The 20,134-nt window shown below is 37.4% G+C and overlaps 1 protein-coding gene across 1 annotated transcript in view; it reads right to left on the bottom strand.

Annotated features, from left to right (window-relative positions):
• Positions 1–20,134, bottom strand: part of map3k2 (mitogen-activated protein kinase kinase kinase 2) — a 55,163-nt gene that overhangs the window by 18,007 nt on the left and 17,022 nt on the right. The window contains exons 2-14 of the mRNA XM_008118788.3: positions 18,163–18,237; positions 16,980–17,098; positions 16,590–16,630; positions 15,644–15,743; positions 11,683–11,796; positions 10,512–10,599; positions 7,981–8,111; positions 7,358–7,437; positions 7,183–7,250; positions 5,505–5,597; positions 4,227–4,433; positions 2,806–2,954; positions 1,991–2,122 (exon numbers count right to left, since the gene is read on the bottom strand). Of these exons, the coding sequence (XP_008116995.1) occupies positions 1,991–2,122; positions 2,806–2,954; positions 4,227–4,433; positions 5,505–5,597; positions 7,183–7,250; positions 7,358–7,437; positions 7,981–8,111; positions 10,512–10,599; positions 11,683–11,796; positions 15,644–15,743; positions 16,590–16,630; positions 16,980–17,098; positions 18,163–18,166 (1,326 nt within the window). The 5' untranslated portion in view covers positions 18,167–18,237. The remainder of the gene's footprint in view (positions 1–1,990; positions 2,123–2,805; positions 2,955–4,226; positions 4,434–5,504; positions 5,598–7,182; positions 7,251–7,357; positions 7,438–7,980; positions 8,112–10,511; positions 10,600–11,682; positions 11,797–15,643; positions 15,744–16,589; positions 16,631–16,979; positions 17,099–18,162; positions 18,238–20,134) is intronic.

Below are 20,134 nucleotides of genomic sequence, written 5' to 3'. Positions count from 1 at the left end.
TTGCCTCCAACAAACAAAAAAAACCAATCAGAAATATTGTATATTCACAACCTTTAGGAAATAATATCCCCTGATGGCACAGCGTGTTAAAGCGCTGAGCTGCTGAACTTCTGGACCGAAAGGCCACAGGTTTGAATTGGGGGAGCGGAATGAGCCCCCACTGTTAGCCCCAACTTCTGCCAACCCAGAAGTTCGAAAACATGCAAATGTGAGTGCATCAATAGGTACTGCTCCGGCGGGAAGGTAACGCCGCTCCATGTAGTCATCCCACATGGCCTTGGAGGAGTCTACGGACAACGCCGGCTCTTCGGCTTAGAAATGGAGATGAGCACCAACCCCCAGAATTAGACATGACTGGACTTAATGTCAGGGGAAAACCTTTACCCTTGACCTTAACTACCACCAATTCCTCAATACTTTATTTCCCATATCACCATACTTCGCCACAGCAACGCGTGGCCGGGCACAGCTAGCTACCTATATTTAATCGAGTCTAATGCGCCATTGAAAGTAATATGCACAACATTTTTTTAAACCCTGAAATCATAAAAAGTATTTGCTGGATAATGTAATGTGCAGCAGCAAAATGTGCACTCTTTCTAATATCCCCATTACAGTTTCCTGCTTAGAATTCCTTCTTTAAAAACAATTGTGTCAAAACACAAAAACTTTCAGCAATGGAAAATAAACCTTGTGGTGTATCTATGCTGTCATCCACTTTAACTGCCTTGTTTCAATGCTGTGGGGTTATGAGGGCTGTGGTTGTACAAGGCTGTGAGCCTTCTCTGTCCAAGAGTGCATATACCTCATCAAACTATAAATTCCATGATTACACAGCATTGAACCATGGCAATTATTACTGATTTTTTTAAATTTCGTGTCAAAAGCACTGCATAAATAAATAAGTTTAAAACTAATAAAATAAAGGGATCACAATCAGCTAAATAGGTTTAGAGCAAAAACAGATGACTTTTCTAAAATAAGAGCTCCAGGTACTCCTGAAACAGCTTCCTCTATTACTTTGATTCAGCACTAAGATTACTGTATTACACAAATCTAAAAGCACACCCTGATTTTGGCAAGGTAATTTATCCAAAAATGGTGAGCATTAGATTTGAGTATCATAGAATCATAAAGATGGAAGAGACCTCATGGGCCATCCAGTTCAACCCCCTGCCAAGAAACAGGAAAATCGCATTCAAACCACCCCCGTCAGATGGCCATCCAGCCTCCTAAAGAAGGAGCCTCCAGTAATAACTGATTAACTATAGTTAATGTTCACAGTTTGGGAATACTGCTTTTAACTGTCAGCACCTGACTGGTGGCTTATGCATCTCAAAATGATTTCAAATGGGGTGGAAATGGAAAAATATGAACTTTTCATAGTCAAATGGGACAAAATACAAGAATTGTACACCTTGTTACAGAAGAGCGGATAAGTAAATACTATAACACAAATTGCAACATCTTTTGTGTGTGACATCTGACCGCATTCTCTGGACAGGCAATTGAGTGTCTTTAAGCAGGAAAGAAAATAATTATTTGCAAACTGGATTAGTGATTGACCGAATTGGTCATTTATCTCAAATTTAGGGGCTAAACTCCTCTCCAATCCCTGTCAATGCACTCTAGAGGCCATGAGGGCTTGTTTACCATCTGAAGGACACTCTAGGAAGATTTTTTTTCTGAATTAGGAAGTGATTTTCACTTTTTTGGAGCTTTGGAGAAAAAGCTCTCCTTCAGCATGAAAGAGGTTAGAAGATCAACAAACAGTGGCAACATTCCCTTGTCACAGGAGTGGCCTTTTCAGCAAAATAAAATTTTGAAAACCTTCCCCCCCCCCCTAATGTTTAGAGGTAAGGAACCCAGGGAAGTTGAGGGGCATACACTGCCAATCCTTACATGTAATTGTATCTATATACATAACTGCACATACACAGATGCCACAGGAGACTAGGAATTACTGACTACCTGCTGATTTCTGTCTTACCCCTGGCATATATTCCATGAATATAGAGAGCGTTCTTTCAGGAGGATCCCTCAGGCAGCCATAGTACTGGACAATTCTTTCATGTAGCAGATTTTTCAGCAGCTGGATCTCACATTCAAGGGCATTTACTTCCTGAAAAGCAAAAGTACAACCCCAAACCATTTTAACAGATTCTGACAGAATGCACAGCCTTGAGCCATAAAGACACACATACATGGGGCATTCAGGTTGCATTTCATAGGAAAGGACCACATCTGGTCCAATCTCCTTCCATGCAGAAATATTCAATCTAAAGCACTCCTAAGTGATGGCCATACAACCTTTGTTTTAAAACCTCAAAATAAGGATACTTCACCACCTGCTGAGACAATCAATTCCATTACCAGGAGCCCGTTATCCATCTATTTATAACAATACATATGTCATTCATGGAATTTACAGATTTGAGTCCATGATTCATTCAGAACTGGTCAATATTCATTTTCAGAATTACAGCTAATTGGGAGGAAGAAAACACCCAATGACTATTCCCAAAATCTCTGATATTTATGTTTACATGTATGTAGCACACAAATGATTAATTTAAACAGAAACATAAAAATTATGCATGTAATAATTATCAATGAAGCTAGGTTACTGGGAAAGAGGCAAGCTAGAATACCAAATCAGTAGATCACAACCAACCAAGCATGGATGAGAAGCCCATGGTAAGAAATCATGGACCTTTACCATTTGCAGAATGTTTGTGAGCAAAAAACCAGGGTTTCTTTCAAGTTCCAGCTTGCTGAAAAGCGTGAACCTCCCACTCCTCTTACCTTACTGGTTTCTGGGCTATCAGGATCAAACTGAACTTGTTTAACAGCCAGCTCTCGTCCTGTGTCTGCATCATAGCACAGATAAACTCTACCAAATGCACCCTGGCCCAGCAATTTCCCAAGTCTCCAGTTAGTTGGAGCTCGTGGTGCTGAAAACAGAATAAGAAATAAAACTGATACTATTCAAGGTGAAATATGACAAGAACAAACATTTCAGAATCTTTTCAGGTATGCAGAAAAGCCCAACAATGCACAAATCACTGTGTTTGAGTTTAGTTCATGTGCATTTAGAGAAGCAGATTATCATAAAATGTAAGCATATCCTGTTGTCAAAAACTCACAGCAAGTATTACCACAATGTACCAAAAAGCTAATGCCATCATGTTTCATTAAGCACAGCACAATGCTAACAAATAACTAATCAGTGATGCCTCATACTATTTATCCATGTAACTGAGGAAAGGATATTAACCAAGTAACTCTTTTATTGATAAAACTACTCTGGGCCGAAAAGATGCCTCACACAGGCTGAAAATAAGGGAGCAGCTACACTGTGGAATTAATGTAATTTGATACAATTTTAACTGCGATGCCTCAATGCTATGGGATTCTGGAAGTTGTAGTTTTACAAGGTCTTTTGTCTTGTTACCAAAGATTGATGGTATCTGACCAAAGTACAACTCCCATGATTCTGCAGCAATAAGTCATAGAAGTTAAAATGGTGTCAAACTGTATTAATTCTACAGTGTAGATGCAACCAAAGTAACTACTGTTGGGAAAACCAAAAATTTAAAGTTCCGTACTCAGACACAAATCTAGTATCTTTACCTTTTATCCTGGTATTAGAGATTTTTTGTCACTACTAAATAATAGTATTTTTCCCCAATAGTAATGTTCTACAACAGTTTCTCCTAATGTTCTAAAAGGGAATCTCTAAATTTCCAGTTCTACAATAATTCAACAAAAATCCAGTTCCATAAAATATGCCTATAGGAGTGCCACTGTATTTTTTTTCTTCTGGTATTGGTCACAGGACATTCCCTGAATACATAATGCAATCCACCATTCACTGTAAGTGTTAGATTCTTTAAAGATCTTCTTACAAATTATTGAGGGTCTCTACATTACGAAATCCAGCATCCCAAAGAACACTATCTCCCATAAAATTGCTCTCTGAAACAGCATAGTGAAATACAATCCTTTCTAATAGCCCTCAGAATCTGTCCCACGGAAACTAGGTTGCTTATTTCTAAGTCATCTTGTCCTGTTTTGTTCATTTTTGCATTTTAACATTTGTAATATCAACACAGCCTTGTACTGGGACAAAGAAAATCAAGGCTGACCAAACGCGGGGGGGGGGGGGGGGGGGGGGTATCAATTTCAGGTAAAGCATTAAAATGGACTTTCATCTATTTCCTTACAGCGGCTAGGTGGACTGATATCCATTACTGTCAAAGTAGGATTCTCTATGTCACTGCCTCTTCTCCGCATCCTTCCATCTTCATATTCTGGAGTGAAAGTGCTGCTCCCGCTGCTTGTGCTCAAGGAGTGATCAGTTGGGCTGAAGCTAACTGGAGAGCGTAGGCTGTTTTCTTGTGTCCTTCTAGCCCTCGGGAAAGTTTTACGACCTGCAGGAACAAGTGAGGAAATACTACAGTACAGTACCACAAAAGATAACTTTGTTTTGTTTGTAACACTGACCACAACTTGATGTACCATATATACTCATTTGCAAGTCTAGAAATTGTAGTCAAAAATATCAATCCCAAAAACCTGAGTCGACTTATCCATTGGTCAAAGTAGGATAATCATCCCCTTCTCAGAATAAAGTAGAAAAATCTTGGTCCATTTTGAATGTCTGGTTAAGAAAATAACGGTGGTGGCAAGGAACAACCAACCCTGAGATGGCACTAGGGCCTTCCCCTCTCCATGCAATGACCATCAACTTATCCATTGGTCACATCAAAATCCATAAATTTGCCCTCCATTTATAAATGAGGCTGACTTGCAGATGAGTATATACAATAAAGCACTAGTTACTCCTTTAGATACAAAGCATTGTATCTGAAATGGTAGATTCATCCCAAAGAAAAACTACATCTAACACCATACCTTCAAATATTGTTCTTACACTTAGCAAAGCAACCCCTAGCTCTTAAAATCTAATGTACTTCATATATTGAAGAGAATAAGACAGTGTCAGTTATATTGTGAGCTAGTACTAAGTGAAAGATGGATATAAATTAAACAAACACAATCTATGAAAGATGGAAGCCTGGCAACTTGAATGTCTATATATAGAATCTTCTATTTCTTTTTCATCTTTTTAACAGCTAGCTCTTGTCCTGTGCCTGCACCATATTGCAGATAAACTCATACCAGAATTCAATTATTATCCTTAACAAAACCAGAAATATGGTGTATGAAAAAAATTGAATTGATCCAAACCATAATAATGATGGTTCAGAAAACTACATATTCCTGCTTATGTTCAGTAATAGAGTGAATTCTGGTACCTTTATTAAAATAGGAGAATAAAGTGAATAATCAGAAATAATTGAAAATTATTCCAGATTTCTTAACAGGAAAGGTTCCAGTCAAATCATCAGCCACGACAACTTGAAGAAATGTGCAAAAAAAAAAACCCACCTCAGTTTTCAGCACAGAATAGAAGGCCACAAACTGAACAGAAGACTCACCATCACTGTAGTCTTGATGGCTGTAAGAAATATGATATCTTCGAGGGTACGTTCCACCTTTCCCAAATTTCTCAAATATTGGGAGGTCATAATCTGAAGAAACAATAATATGATCATTATTTTCCATCCAGTTGATTTTGTCAGAGGAAAAGAGACTAATGAGCTGGTTAAAAGCATGGTGTCATTTTGTGCATAGCATATATTAAATCTGAAAGGAGCATATATCTTGCAACATACCAAGAGTTATCTCTCTCAGCTTGGGTGTTTACATTTTTACTATGTATGGAACTTGGAACAAAACAAGTGTTAATGTCTGCTTTCACACACTACAAAGTAATTTCATATTTCACCATCTTTCATATATTTCCATCTTTGTTGTAAACTGTTCTGAGTCCCGCTTGGGAGAGAGGGCAGCATATAAATAAATATAATAATAATAATAATAATCATCATCATCATCATCATCATCATCATCATCATCATCATCATCATCATCATCATCATTTCCAAGTCATGTTTTTATACTTTTCTGTTAGTAATTCTGTCATCTGAGGTATTTTCCCCCCACATCCATACTCCATTCCTTAGGGGTTTTTTTCATGTCAGGAGCAACTTGAGTTGCTTCTGGAGTGAGAGAACTGGCCATCTGAAAGGACGTTGCCCAGAGGACGCCCGGATGTTTTGATGTTTTTACCATACTTGTGGGAGGCTTCTCTCATGTCCCTGTATGGAGCTGGAGCTGATAGAAGGAGCTCATCTGCACTCTCCCCGGGTGGGATTCGAACCTGGCAGCTTTCGGGTCAGCAACCCAACCTCCAAGTCACGAGGCTTTAGTCCACTACGCCATCTGGGGGCTCCATTCCTTAGTTACTATATGGCTCTGCATATACTATTTAATCAGCTATCTTTGAAAGTAAGATGAAATTTGTGAGCACTCATCTTTGAATCAGGACAGTAGCATGCAAGAACTGCAACTAATACCACTGCCTCTAACAAACACAGTGAGAAATATTAGGAACTGATTTCCAACAATATCTAGAGAGCTATGCCTTACCCTCTCCTATTTTTGAGAAAACGAAGCTGAATAAACCACCACCTGCAGTAATTTAAAGCATTTGTTATGTCCCCTACTGTATTAAATGTTTATGTCTTTCAAAATTATGCTTAAGTGTGCAAGCATTCTTTTAAAATAATTCCACAGATGTTTATTTTTAAAGCTGAAGTGTCAGCAGTTAGAAATTAATCAAGTTCAGCTCCTCAGGTGAACTTGCGTTATTTGCACAGTGTATTTGCAGAGGACAATTTCTACAATGATTTCTTAACCATTCACTGCAATATGAAAAACACTTGCTAAATAGTTTCTGAAGCTGTAAATTTATAAATTCTGTTCCATTTAAATCTGATCTGGTACTAGCAAAATAATGATTTTACAACAGTGATCATCTGCTGTTCTGAAGAACTCACAATTTACAAATACAGTACATGCTATTTTTTAATATACTGATATAGCCCCCTTTTTAAAAATTGCATTCTAAATAGTTGTATGATCACATAATAGTACAACTGCACTTTTATTTTATAAATAAAATAGCACTAAGCTAAACTTCATGTATTCATCCAGAGACACATTCAAGTTACAACAGAAAAACCGGATGCTGCATTTGTCTGGTTTACCCACCAGAAAACTCTTGGTGGTTATCTGGATAGCTCTGGGCTCTCGGCATCCGTGACTTGGGGCAGTTTTCTCTGAAAAAACAAAACAATACTTACTAAATCTAAATGCAGTGATATTTTTGTGACTAGCAGTTTTCAAGTATATAGTACAAAGAAGTATGAGTTTTAATAGCACCTACCCGTCCAAAGGACTGTCAAGTGAAGGACAACTTCCTGAGCCTGAGTTTTCAGGACTACTCAGTGATAATGGATCCAGCATCTGAGGGAAAAATATATCAGACTGACAGAAGCACTCTCATATTCATAGCTCTTCAGACTATTTAACATAAATAGACAACTTGTAAGAGAACGTAAACAGGTCAAGAAGATCCTACATTTTGGCAACATCCAGAAGGTTATATTCTTAAAGCTTCCCCAGAAGCATCTGGTAGCTGAGAATGAATAGCCAGGTAACTAGGCAGGGATGAATGCTATCTGTGCAGTTGTCCTAAGGGTGGCCAATCTATATCTACCATGATTCACTTCCTTATTTTTGTAAAAAAAAAATGTTCAAAAGGATTCTGAGCTATATACAATAACAAAAACAGGAAAAGAAAAATACAAAAGAAGGAAAATAAATGCATTTGCTGTATGTTTCCATAAAATGTCAAAATATGAGTAGTTGTAACAAATGGAATTTGTAACATTGTAGTATTGTGGTTGGTTCCTTTACATTGAGCTTCATGCTAAGCCAATGAAAAAAGCAAGGTGGCACAAGGCTTTAAAGCAGCAAGAGAATGGCAGAAATGATTAGTTTTCTTACTTGATCCATGCTTTCTGGAATGAATTCACCCTCACTGTTGATACTCGTGAATGACCCATTCCGCGCCACTTGGTGCAGCTCATCTGGAATGTATCCTGGAGGAGGAGAGCTTCTGTCCCGGCCATAATAACCTGTTTATTTTTAAAATTCAAATAAGAAGATAATTAATATCCCTTTGCGATCAAGAGCTATCTATTTGTATATATTGTAGATGTATTTGTAAATATTTTTAGCCAATAGGTCACTACAGTCACTTATGGACCCACCTCTCAAGAACTCTACCCTTGGAAGACAATCATACTGTTATGGTTGAGCCTTATGGCTCCAATACTGGGAGACGTGGTCGTAAGACTCCTCGAGAGTCAGACTCTCTTGAGGAGCGAGAGAGGAAACGGCTGCGGGACATCTTTGCAGAATCAACTGACGAAGACTCCTTTGAGGGTTTTACTGAGAGAATGGAGGAAGAGGTGGTTAGCTCAGAGGAGGATGACATGGAATGGACTCGTGTGAGGGAGGATTTGGGTGTTCCTGGTAATGATAGCATGGGAAGCGACTGGCGGGTTGCAGGATCGGACCCGTGGACGAGTTGGAGGGATGGGACGGGATCCACAGCTGGGGATGCTGTGGGGCGTAGTCAAAGATGTTTTAGCTCTGATGAGGATGATGATGATGAGGCACCTGGAATTAGGGTAACACCTGATAGCGATGAGGAGTTGTAACTGGCATAAAATGGGGTCTTGAATCCAGGGCTAATTGCGTTGGGCAAGGTAATCTGGACGAACGCTTGGGCTCTTGTTGGGAATTTCCTGAAGACGGATGTGTTTCGTTTGCTGAATACGTAAGTTACCAAGGACACTGGGCATAGACGGCGGGAGGAACTGTGTGGGCTTTTGTTGTGCAACCTGTGTTTAATCTTATTAGCTTGGACCTCCGTCGTCTTCTTGACGGACATTATTTACCTACTCGGAATTGACGCTGGACTGGCTGACTGACTGACTGACTGACTGACTGGCTGACTACGACCTTGGACTACCCTCTCTTTGGCTATCGGAGGATTTCGTGGAACCTAAGACGCCTGCACTTGGCCTTCGACCTCGGACCGGATTGGGACCCCGCTGACCGCTGCAACCCTGATTGATGTGTTTGGACCCGGAGTTCGCCCGCTGCACGGAGGAGTAACAACTTAGTTGCTCAACCACAGCTGTTGAGTAGCAGAGAGGAATCTGCTGCCAGTATTTATGTTCTATTGAATCTTTATTTACCAGCTTTTGTTTGTTTAAAGTCCCAGGCTGAAGTAAGCATTTTTGGTTTAACCCGGATTAAACTCCTGTTTAATCCGGTTTAGCTTTTGAACCGTTTTTGAGTGACTTTTCATATTGAAGGCGAGTGTTTGCCTAGCTCTTTGTTTTTTACGAGCATTTTTGGTTCTGTATCTTTAATAAACTGTGTTGAATCTTATCTGGTGGCGTTCTGTCCTTGACACATACTCAGCCACGAGTGATAATCTATGGTAATGATGATGATCTATTTGCACTTTTTTGAAAGAAAAAAATACGGTATTTCGTTGAACTTCCACTTATTGCCTTCACAGCACACATAATCTAGCAATATAGGAACCTACTTACATTGCAGGAAGGAATCACTGCAAATTTTTAACATTTCAAAGTGTATTTTTGTCTTATTTGGTGACTTGATGGGGAACTCTATATTTCCAAACTCTATACCAACAAATATGTATGTGTGCACACACAGATCCCTTTACAACATTCAAGGCCTTTAAAAATATCTTGCAGCACAATCAGACAGACAGACACATCCCCCCAACAGCATTGTGGAGGGAACTGATTCCTCTTTGAGTTCTCCCCCATCAAACACAAATTTGCTTTCAAGGAGCACGGGGCCTTTTCCAAACTGACGGAAATGTAAAGTAGATATAGCTCATAAAAATTTGTGCTGGTTTGAAGAAACCATTGCTGCAAAACCAGCATTGCATGATGTTATCTTAGCCAAACATTTCAGAGAATTTAAAAAAATATTGCTGCATTCTGGAAAGACTGATCAACTCCCAACTAAAAACATGGCTTTTTAATGAAGGCCGTTAAGGAAAGCTATAGAAGGTTTTTTAAAAGTAATGATGAGTACAATTCGACTACTTGGAAGAGGTAAAGAAAAAGTGTAGATGTTAACTTTGCAAATGGTTATGTAAAACTCCAAGAAACACTGAGTACTAAAAAGTTACAGGAGGAACCATCTATAATTAAGTAACAGATGGGAAGGACAGCATTTTTGAAGATCTGTCTACATTTGAAATAGAATGTATAACATATCTATAATTTTGCACAAGTTTTTACAGACACATTTTTCAAATAATTATTAAAATTCTCTGTTTCATCAGTAAGTAAATATGGGCTCCTTTCTTGACTTCTAGAAATGTAATATAGCAAATATTTGCATACTAAATATACCATTGATTTAGATAATATTTCCAGCAGCCCAACAACTTCAAAGGTGGCAACAGAATGTCTTATTACCTATTACAGAAAGCCTGTTCTTCCGTTCTGTAACTCTGAAAACCGTATTATCCAAATCTTCTAGTGATGACAGAGGCTCCAAGTTGCTCTGGAGGAAAAAGCACAGAGTTTTACATTAATTCCTTTAAGAAGAAGAAATCTTTCACTTGTACAAAGGGGAAATATTTTTTTGACATAAGCAAGGTTTTTTCCCTCATGCCATTTCTCAGTGAATATGTTGTGAAAGGAACCAAGTAGCAGAATACTCTCAAAACATACAATGCTATAAAAATTCCAAAGATACAAAGGAGTATGCATGGCTAAATAGAATATTTCAAAATTGGCTATAAATATTTCACTTTTTTGAATGAAACACTTTAATCATTTGATCCACAAAGCAACCGTTTTGCACTGTTCTCAAGCAAAATGATAGGAATCATCAACATAACTTTTCAACCTTGTTTAAACTAGCCAGTGAAGCTTTTTTGGTTCAGGGTCTGAATTCTGATCTGGGGGATATATTCCAACTGAGATCAAGGCTAAGGGCCTAAGGTGGGTCAAATGTAATTCAATTTGGACTATTTTCCATGAAGCAAAAAAAAGCATAGGAATGTCTATTCAGAAACAACCTGTGGAAGCCATCCGAGTTTTTAAAGTGATTACATAACTCATACTTAACTACAGAAAAGTGTTATATGTAACAGACCTAAAGATTTGGACTCAGTATATAGCCCTAAATCACTGCTTCTTAAATTGTGGGTCCTGGCCCCAAATGAGGTCCCCTTAGCTCAGTGTCGGAGTCATGAAAATTTGGCAAGTTCTGAATATCACCTAATGGCTGTTTTCGACATTTACTAGAATCTGTTGTGCACTATTTACAGTGGACTCTGCAGAAGATGTTTCAGTTGTACTGCACGAAAAGGAAAGTCAGCCTGTTTAGAAAACCTTGCAAATTGTGGTTTGTTATCAGTAAATGTTTGATTTTTATACATTCCCCAACATCATGGTGTTTGGGAAGGACCACATAAACTTGAAAGCAATGTTATGAGTGGTAGCAAAGGCAAGAAGGAACTGGTTTAAAAAAAAAAAACCTTCTCAGCCCTTTCCCTACAAGGTATGGGACTCTGCTCAATGCAAGTATGGATCGAGCCTTGTAATTATAAAAATATGTTACATACAAACAAGCTCATACCTGTGTGTTTCCATGAGCAACAAGCAAAATCTTGAGGCTCTTCATGTGAATGCTTCGATCAAGGAGCTCTACAGCTTTTTCCAAATCATCCTGTGTTGTTAATGGGATTACCAACTAAATGGGGGAAAACACATAGATAGTAAAGTCACAATACTCCCATCCATAGGTAGTGTGTGTGATTAAAGCACAACAGTTTGCCCTGTTTAAAAAAACCACACCAAGAACCAAGTGCGTTCTATGGGGAATGTATGAGTGAATCAGGGTTGGTAACATGATGTGAAGGCTGTGCACATCCATGTTTTCAAACTGCCCAAAGGTATACAGTTGTTTTGTTTCTACAACTTTGTGGCCTATAACATTTTGAAAGACCAAAAATCCCCAGGATATTGAATGCTAGCCCCAACGTATTAAATGTTCTGGATACAAGTTACCAAAATACTTTTACCCAAACACAATGCATGTAGATTAGAAACACAAGCAGCAGCACACAATACATTTTAGGGTTTTTTAAAATACAGATTAGATTAATACTCTAAACCTATTTCACATGATGATGACATCACGTATAAAACTGACTGAAATCACAACTAAATAATGACAAGTCTGTGAAACTGGCATTTTACAGTAGACTGGTTCATATGCTCTGCCTAGTGGCAAGGCACAATACTTAACAACTAGAAACCCCTTACTCTACCATCCACAAGAACTGTATCATACACATGTTGGGCACACAAATGTGAGTACAATTTTCCAGTGTTTGCAAACCTTGCCTATGCAAAAAGGAGTATCACATTTAAGCCTACCAGCTGTTAGGATTTCTGGGAGTTGAAGGCCAAAAACATTTGGGGACCCCAGGTTGAGAACCATTGGTCTAGATTATGGTCTGGAAAGTGCAGGTTCTGTGGAATTCAGTGGACACATTGCTTACAGTGACCACAAAGTCTAATCCAATCAGCTCTAGCTGCACTGGGTGCCAGAATATACCTGGGAAAATTCTAAGTGCTAAAGCCTTATATGGGTTTGAAATACTAATACTATAGAGTCTTCAATTATACAAATTAAATCATCGGCATAGACTCTGATTTTATAGTTGTACTTTTTTAGACTACTGCCTTTTAATTGGGTATCTTCCCTGATACTTTTGAGAAGTATTTCTATTGAGAAGACGAACAAAAGAGGAGATAGAGGACATCCCTGCCTGGTTCCTTTGAAAATTCTGAAGTTTTTGGGTTCCAATGTATTAATTCTAATTAAAAATATTAAATATTAATAGTATTAAATACTAATACATGAAAGAATTACCCTCCTGCTGTGACACATAATCTGAGATGATTATCTGAGGCTTTCAACAAAGTACCTTCTCCAAGAAGGTCTTAGAGGGTGGTGGGAGGGGAGAAAGCCATTTCAACTGTGTTCCTCCAAAGGCCCCATCTACAGAATGCTCTCCCAGGAAGGCTTAACTGGCTCCAACATTATCATCTCAAATGCTTAACAAGATACAGTTAGTGTATTTTAAATACTAGCAACTGAACAAATAATCATCTCTTTAATTTATTCTTGCAGATAGGACACTGTCTTCTAGAATGTATTGTTTCTAATTTTTAATATTTATATTTGTTAGATGATCAGAGGCTTAAAAAAGTTATCAAAGAAATAAAGATGATTATGACGATGATCACATTTACATGATGGGAAGGAAATGTATTTCCAAGGTTCAGGCCTTCTCCAAATGTACACAGGACTCTAGAGACTATGTGCGAAATCTGCCTCATGGGAGAGTGTTTTAATTGTAACAATCTCATCACATCTTCTAATTCCAATTTTGCCATATAAATTCCTTTGGCCTCTCTTTTAAATACTGTTAACATTCCACAACTCATATTACTACACTTTTAAAACTATTTTTGGCTTCATGTGATGTAGGCCTAAAAACAAGCATGTTCAAAATCAAGCACATCTGTTAATGATTGAAGTAGTAAAGTTGCTTGGTTTTTCTTCTTTTTTTCACAAAGTGAACACAAAAGAGTTTAAAGTCAGAGGGATTATATTTAGAAGAAAGTTTTAAATGGAGAGAGTTATCTGAACTGCTACCAAGATTTGTTTGTATATGGTCATTCTCATTTCATGGAACAAATGTTCAGAAGCTTAGTACATCTTAACACTTGTAACCAGTGGTAAATAGCACTAAAGGAGAATCAATCCTCAGGAGGCAGATTCCACTAGAACAGAATTCTTGAAGAGCAAACACCATGCCTCTGTAATCTGGGTCTAATCTATCACAGATAGCAAGATTTTTTAAAGATGTTACTGTATCTGTGCTTTTTCAAACTTTAACTATTATAAAATACCATCGGAAAAGCTCTTATCTAATAATAATAAGGCAATAACAGGAACCTTCATCGGCTGACCGGATTCGGTATGGCTGATTTGAGATGGTTCTAAACAATTGATTTTAAAGTGGAGATAACTGATTTTAGTGTTTATGCATTTATAGTTTATTTTATGTTCTAGCATTGAATGTTTGCTGTATATATGTTGTGTTTCGCTCTGAGTCCCCTTTGGGGTGAAAAGGGCAGAATATAAATGTTTTAAAAACAGTTAACTAACGGTTAAAAACGGTTAAATTAAAGCCTCAGTTGTCTTAGGCTGGAAGGACCAAAAGAAATGGGACATTAAAACATGGTATAAATATTTAGCAGACTACCTCCTCCAAGACTACATTAGCAAAAGGAAAATTTACTACAGAAAGGGCCAAATCAGAAAATTATGGGAAGCAAAATGGAAAGACTTAATTTACAGAATAAAGGGGAAAGATAAATATAAGGAATTAAACAAGATTATCCTCATGATCGAACAATTGTAATAAATACAGCAAAATCTGTAAACTGTTTGAGGGGAGGGGAAGGAGACAGAAAGAGGGGGAACAATGTAAACAATGGAAAATGTTCTGAATGTTTGTATATTATGTACCACCATTTACAATAATTCTGAAAATAATAAAAATGCTTTAAAAAATAATAATAAATATGTTGGTGAAGACCTTTTTGTCTTTGATAGTTGACGCTCAGGGTTTATTTGCTATTTTTTAAATGGCCTTGCCTTCAAATGCTTTAAAGAATGTTGTTACCTTAATAATATTTTGTGTTTCTGTTCGATAGGAATTTTAAAGATGTATTTCTAACTTTTGTAATTTGCCATGAGTGCTGGACTGGGGAAAAGGCAGAATATAAATTTAACTATTGTTATTGCCTTGCTTTAAAGAATGTTGATTCTTCACAGTGGTCACATCTACACAACACAGGAAATCAGGATCCTGGCAAATAGAACCTTATGATGAAAAAACAACATGTTTGTTCTTCCCAACTGACTCCTCCACACTAAAATAATCAGAAAAAGAAAGATTCCTGTGAATTCCAAAACTCTGATTTTCTCATTTGTTGTTCCCTTGTAAACAGAATTTTCATTTTGCTTATAAAACCTGGCTCATTTAAGGGCAACAAAAACATTTACCATCACCAACTGGGGATGAAATAGAACTGAAAACCACATTCTGACTTCTTTCACTGCATAGCAATTTTTACAGTAAAATAAAATACAGTGGCCTTGGCAAAATGGAATACAAAGTACTTGCCAAAATCATGTTTCTTTCATAACTATTGGAGAAAATGTCTTAAAATGAAAGACACAGATACTGTGACAGTTTAAAGTACATATGGCGTAAAAGGGATTGCAGTTTATTAACAAGCTCTGAAAGTACATCCAACCTTCTTTATTCAGAAAATGTGTAAGTTATCTTAATATAACAAGTTAACATAGTAGTACATGTTGTAAGTCCATGTATCTATTATGTTTACTTAAAAATATAATAATAGTTTATAACTACTTCTACCACAAGTTTTGATATCAAACTTTCAAAGTGTGGTGTACTATATAAATAGCAATTCAAGAAACATTACCTTACCTCATTATTGCTGTAATGCAAATTCATGGGCTGTCCAAAGGCAACTTTAGCTTTTGATGCAAGATCTTCTAGCTTGACAGGTCGGGGAAACTGTAGAATTCTGTAATATGCAACATGGTTTAATGAGGGGAGATCTACTAACATGAAAATAAGTGGTACAATTATTAGGTACAATTATAGCACTTTACTTTTTGTTCATTAAATTGGTGAAAGAAGCAAACTTTCATAAAATTTTGTATTTTCTCTTAATAATCAGCTGTGTGTTTTCACTCTCAGCCTCTCATAAGACATAGGTTAACGACTTAATCTGCTGCAAAAGTTCACAATATTTTCTGGCACTAGAAAACCATATACAGAAACTTCCTATTTAAGTCTTGAATCTTCAGCTGTGTGAATCAATGCCTCATTTAGTGAAACTGACATGATTTAGTATTTGAACCCAAGCAAATGAAAGCTTCATCTTAAGAACATGTTCTCTATTCACTTCAGGTGAAATAAAGAACACTGTCCACAAAATAATTCCACAAAATAAATTGAAATTGCTCATTGGAAGAAAAACAGAAGAAATGACCTAATTTGAGATTTATTCTCTCTATAAACACCAATAATATACTAGCCAATGTGGAATCCAATCACAATTACATGCATGATGTCCAGCACCCTCATGTTCTTTGATATTTTGGGGAGAGTGACTGAAGGGAATAACATTGTTATGTTGAGCTAACATGAAAAATATGGCATTAGGGTATATTTCAACTGAATGGCTTCTTCAATACTTTTATAGGCAGTTAGGCAGGTTTCTCATGTTTATGTTGGTTGGGCATCTCAAACCAATAATCTAAAAAATCTAAACTAATCAGAAATGAATTCTGGAGAGTTAAAACAAAGTGTTCAACTGAAGTTCAACAAGCAAAAGCCATGTAGTAAAACAGATAATCATTTTTACCTTTTTTCTCCTCGATGTTCAAATTTGACACGGATATCATTCTGTAAGAGAAAGGCATGCTTATCAAAAACACAAAACAGGTAACAAAGACCACTTGTGAAGGGGAATTTGTGACTACACCTCTCTAGATTATTGAGGGCTAACAAATTTGAACAAAATCCTCTGGTAATGGAAAAAATAATTAGGAAGTGGGAATTTGGGAAATGTCTCGGTCTAGTACACAACACACATCTGTTTGAAATCTGTCTGCAGCACTATACTCCTTTCATTTCCCTCCTAATTTCAAAAATATGTATACCACAAGGTGGAACATTCCTAGGAAGTGAGAATCACTTACATCAAATGCAGACACAGATTCCTTTGTGTAAGGCAAATGTGTTGTAAGTTTACCTGCTTTTTTGGCGAAGATGGTTTTGCTTTTCCTGTTTCTTGTAGAGGCAAAGAAGGGCGACTTGCCCTATGAAGGACAGCCAAATCCTGCATGATTGAATTCAAAGCTTGCTGCTCATCTGTTTAATAAGAAAGAAAGAAAAAACAGCCATCTATATTCACTAAACGTTAAGAAGCATTTGAAAATAAAACACTGATGATTATAATTAAAATGATCAAATTATCATATTAAGGAATATCTCCAATAAAACAAGCATTATAATAATGGTTCATAAGGTAGTTTAACAACATTAATAATGCATAATTCAAGATTGATAACGTATCAACAACTTTGAGTTCCAACTTGCACTCTTCAGATAGCAGGATTGAACATTGCAAATCTTTGATTGTTGCATAACAGTTATGTGCTACATAAAGCATTATTTTCTATCAAGGCAGTTAACTGATAAAATGCCACTAAATTATTTGGCTATCTCTGGGGGAAAAAAATAGTAACCACCCTCATTAAGAAAGGGAGGAGAATCTTTGACTAAATCAAATATCTTACTTATAAAAGCTCCACTTAGAGGTAGGGTAACCTACCCATTAGAACAGTGGTTACCAACTTTTGGGCCTCCAGATGTTTTGGACTTCAGCTCCCAAAATTTGTGACAGCTGGTAAGATGGCTGGGATTTTTAGGAGTTGAAGTCCAAACACCTGGAGGTCCAAAGGTTGGGAACCACTGCATTAAAAGAAAATGGCATCTCACTAGATGGAGACAAATATTTATTCCTAAAGACTACCCACACACCAAGACAAGGATAAAATCATATCTAGGAGGCTGACTAAGACACATTCACAACTGAGATCAAATGAAACATGCTGCTGGCTCCTCCTTCACTATTTTTTATTTAATTCCTGGTGCAAAACAAAAAAGGATTTGGTAGATGTGAGGATTGTCAGTAAGTGGCTTTATGCAAGAGGAGAAGGCAGGACCTGTGATGCCAATATATAACTTTTCAAGTAAAACTGGCTGCCAATTAGGATTATACATAAGATGTTCCCTAGTTCACAATTCTTGGACTAAGAGGTGCTGACATATATTTCCAAATTTTAATGCATACACCTGAACATTTTCAGTCTTTTTTATATCCAATAACAACAAAAGATAATTGAAGTGCTTTATTAAATCGAAGAACTCACCCATAATGGCAGCCCGCCAGCCAGCCAGCCAGCCAGCCTGAATTTCAGAACGGTTCTCCCATTAGAATCCGTTTACTGCATAAACAAACAACAAAAAGGTAGAGAAAAAAACAGATAACACTGAAGAAATTACTGAGTTCAGGAAAGTCTATGATGACAACCATTTGAAAAAAGCCATTGCCCAGGCACTAAATTTAATAAGCCACCAACAAAGAGAGATGGAAATGGTAAGAATGCTTACAATTACCTGCAGTTCAGCTCAACAGCATCATCATAATGCAGTATGGCTAAAATTGCTACACAAAAATATAATGTTCACTGTATATAATATCGCAGACTGGCCCAAAGCACAATGCTCTCAATAAAGCTGCTCTTTTTGTTGGATAACTGCATTTCTCAAAACCACTGTCCCATTCACAGAAGTCTAAATGATCAAGGAACAGGTCTCAGGACTCTATGTCACTTTCCTGTAACATACTCAGGTAACTACATCTTTGACAACTATAACCATACTCTGACTGTAATTAGAAACACACCTGATAGATTTCTAAAATCCAGAATTGATCTACATGAACAGAGCAGTTCAGCCTTTTTCTATGATAGGTAACAAGAGGCCCCCTTCAAACTTATTTTACAGCCAATCCCACCTCCAAACCACACATCTTGTGACCCTAGCTGTTCCAACTCCCAAATGGCTGAAATCTGAAGTGATGTCATATCAATTCCAGTTCTAAAAATGTTTCCATGAGGCTCACTATTGTGAAAACAAACCTCTGGCACAGTTGTCCACCCCAGAATAAGTCTACATCTAACCCAATAGTTTTGAAAGTATGACCCAACACAAAACAAACGAGCCCTATGCATCTTTATTATAGAGATCCAGGTCTTTCATGGGAATCTTCTGTACATGTGTTGTACTTAGCTATTCATCATGAGGTGGCACAGTGGATTAAACCATTAAGCTGCAGAACTTGCTAACCAGAAGGTTGGTGGTTCAAATCTGCAGGACGGGGTGAGCTCCCTCTTTTAGCCCCAGCTTCTGCCAACCTAGCAGTTCGAAAACATGCAAATGTGAGTAGATCAATAGGTACTGCTCTGGCAGGAAGGTAACGGCGCTTCATAGTCATGCCAACCACATGATCTAGGAGACATCTATGGACAACGCTGGCTCTTCGGCTTAGAAATGGAGATGAGCATCACCCCCCAGAGTCAGACTCGACGGGACTTAATGTTTGGGGGAAGCCTTTACCCTTTTTACCCACCATTATACACAGTGGGTTTGGCATTAGAACAGTTGTGTCTTAAGAAATGCAAATATTTCACAGTCACAATGTGGATTTTATATGCCTCTATCACTGTCAATATCACCATATTTTCCAAAGGAAAAAAGATGATAATATAATCCCATCCTGGCACCAACTGCATTCAGTTGTTAGAAACATTAAGGCCAATGCACACTAAACAGCTGTCCAGTATAAGGAATTGTTCACAGTGATGCCATAAAGTATCGAAAACAACTGAATGCTTCAGCTCACTACAAACATCCTGCAAACAAAGATGTACAAACTGTGTGGGAAAATTATTCTGATTTGCACAGGAAGGTATTATGTATATATATACCTTGCAATGTACAGACAAATCAATGGAATCAAACTGTAAGAAAGGACAATCCATCTAAATCTTTAAAAGGACCTCTTTACCGTAAGAGCTGCTGAACAGTGGAATAGCTTCCCTTGGAGTATGGTGGAGACTCCTATTTCATGTGTATGTGTGGAGGGAGTTGAAATAGGTTGGATGGTCTCTCCTCAGGAGTGATTAAATGATGTATTTCTGCATAGCAGAGGTTGCATTTGATGGTATACTTCTGTTTGCCATATAGAGAAATTTAAAGCAGTTTCAACATGCAGGTCATTTTTATTTGAACACCTTCAGAGACCGGAAGCATATCATGACATAAAAAACAAGTGTGTTA

This window comes from Anolis carolinensis, chromosome 1 (genome assembly GCF_035594765.1).
Source record: "Anolis carolinensis isolate JA03-04 chromosome 1, rAnoCar3.1.pri, whole genome shotgun sequence".
NCBI lineage: Eukaryota > Metazoa > Chordata > Lepidosauria > Squamata > Dactyloidae > Anolis > Anolis carolinensis.
The sequence above is the reverse complement of the archived record's forward strand: the minus strand, read 5'-3'. Positions and strand labels throughout refer to the sequence as shown.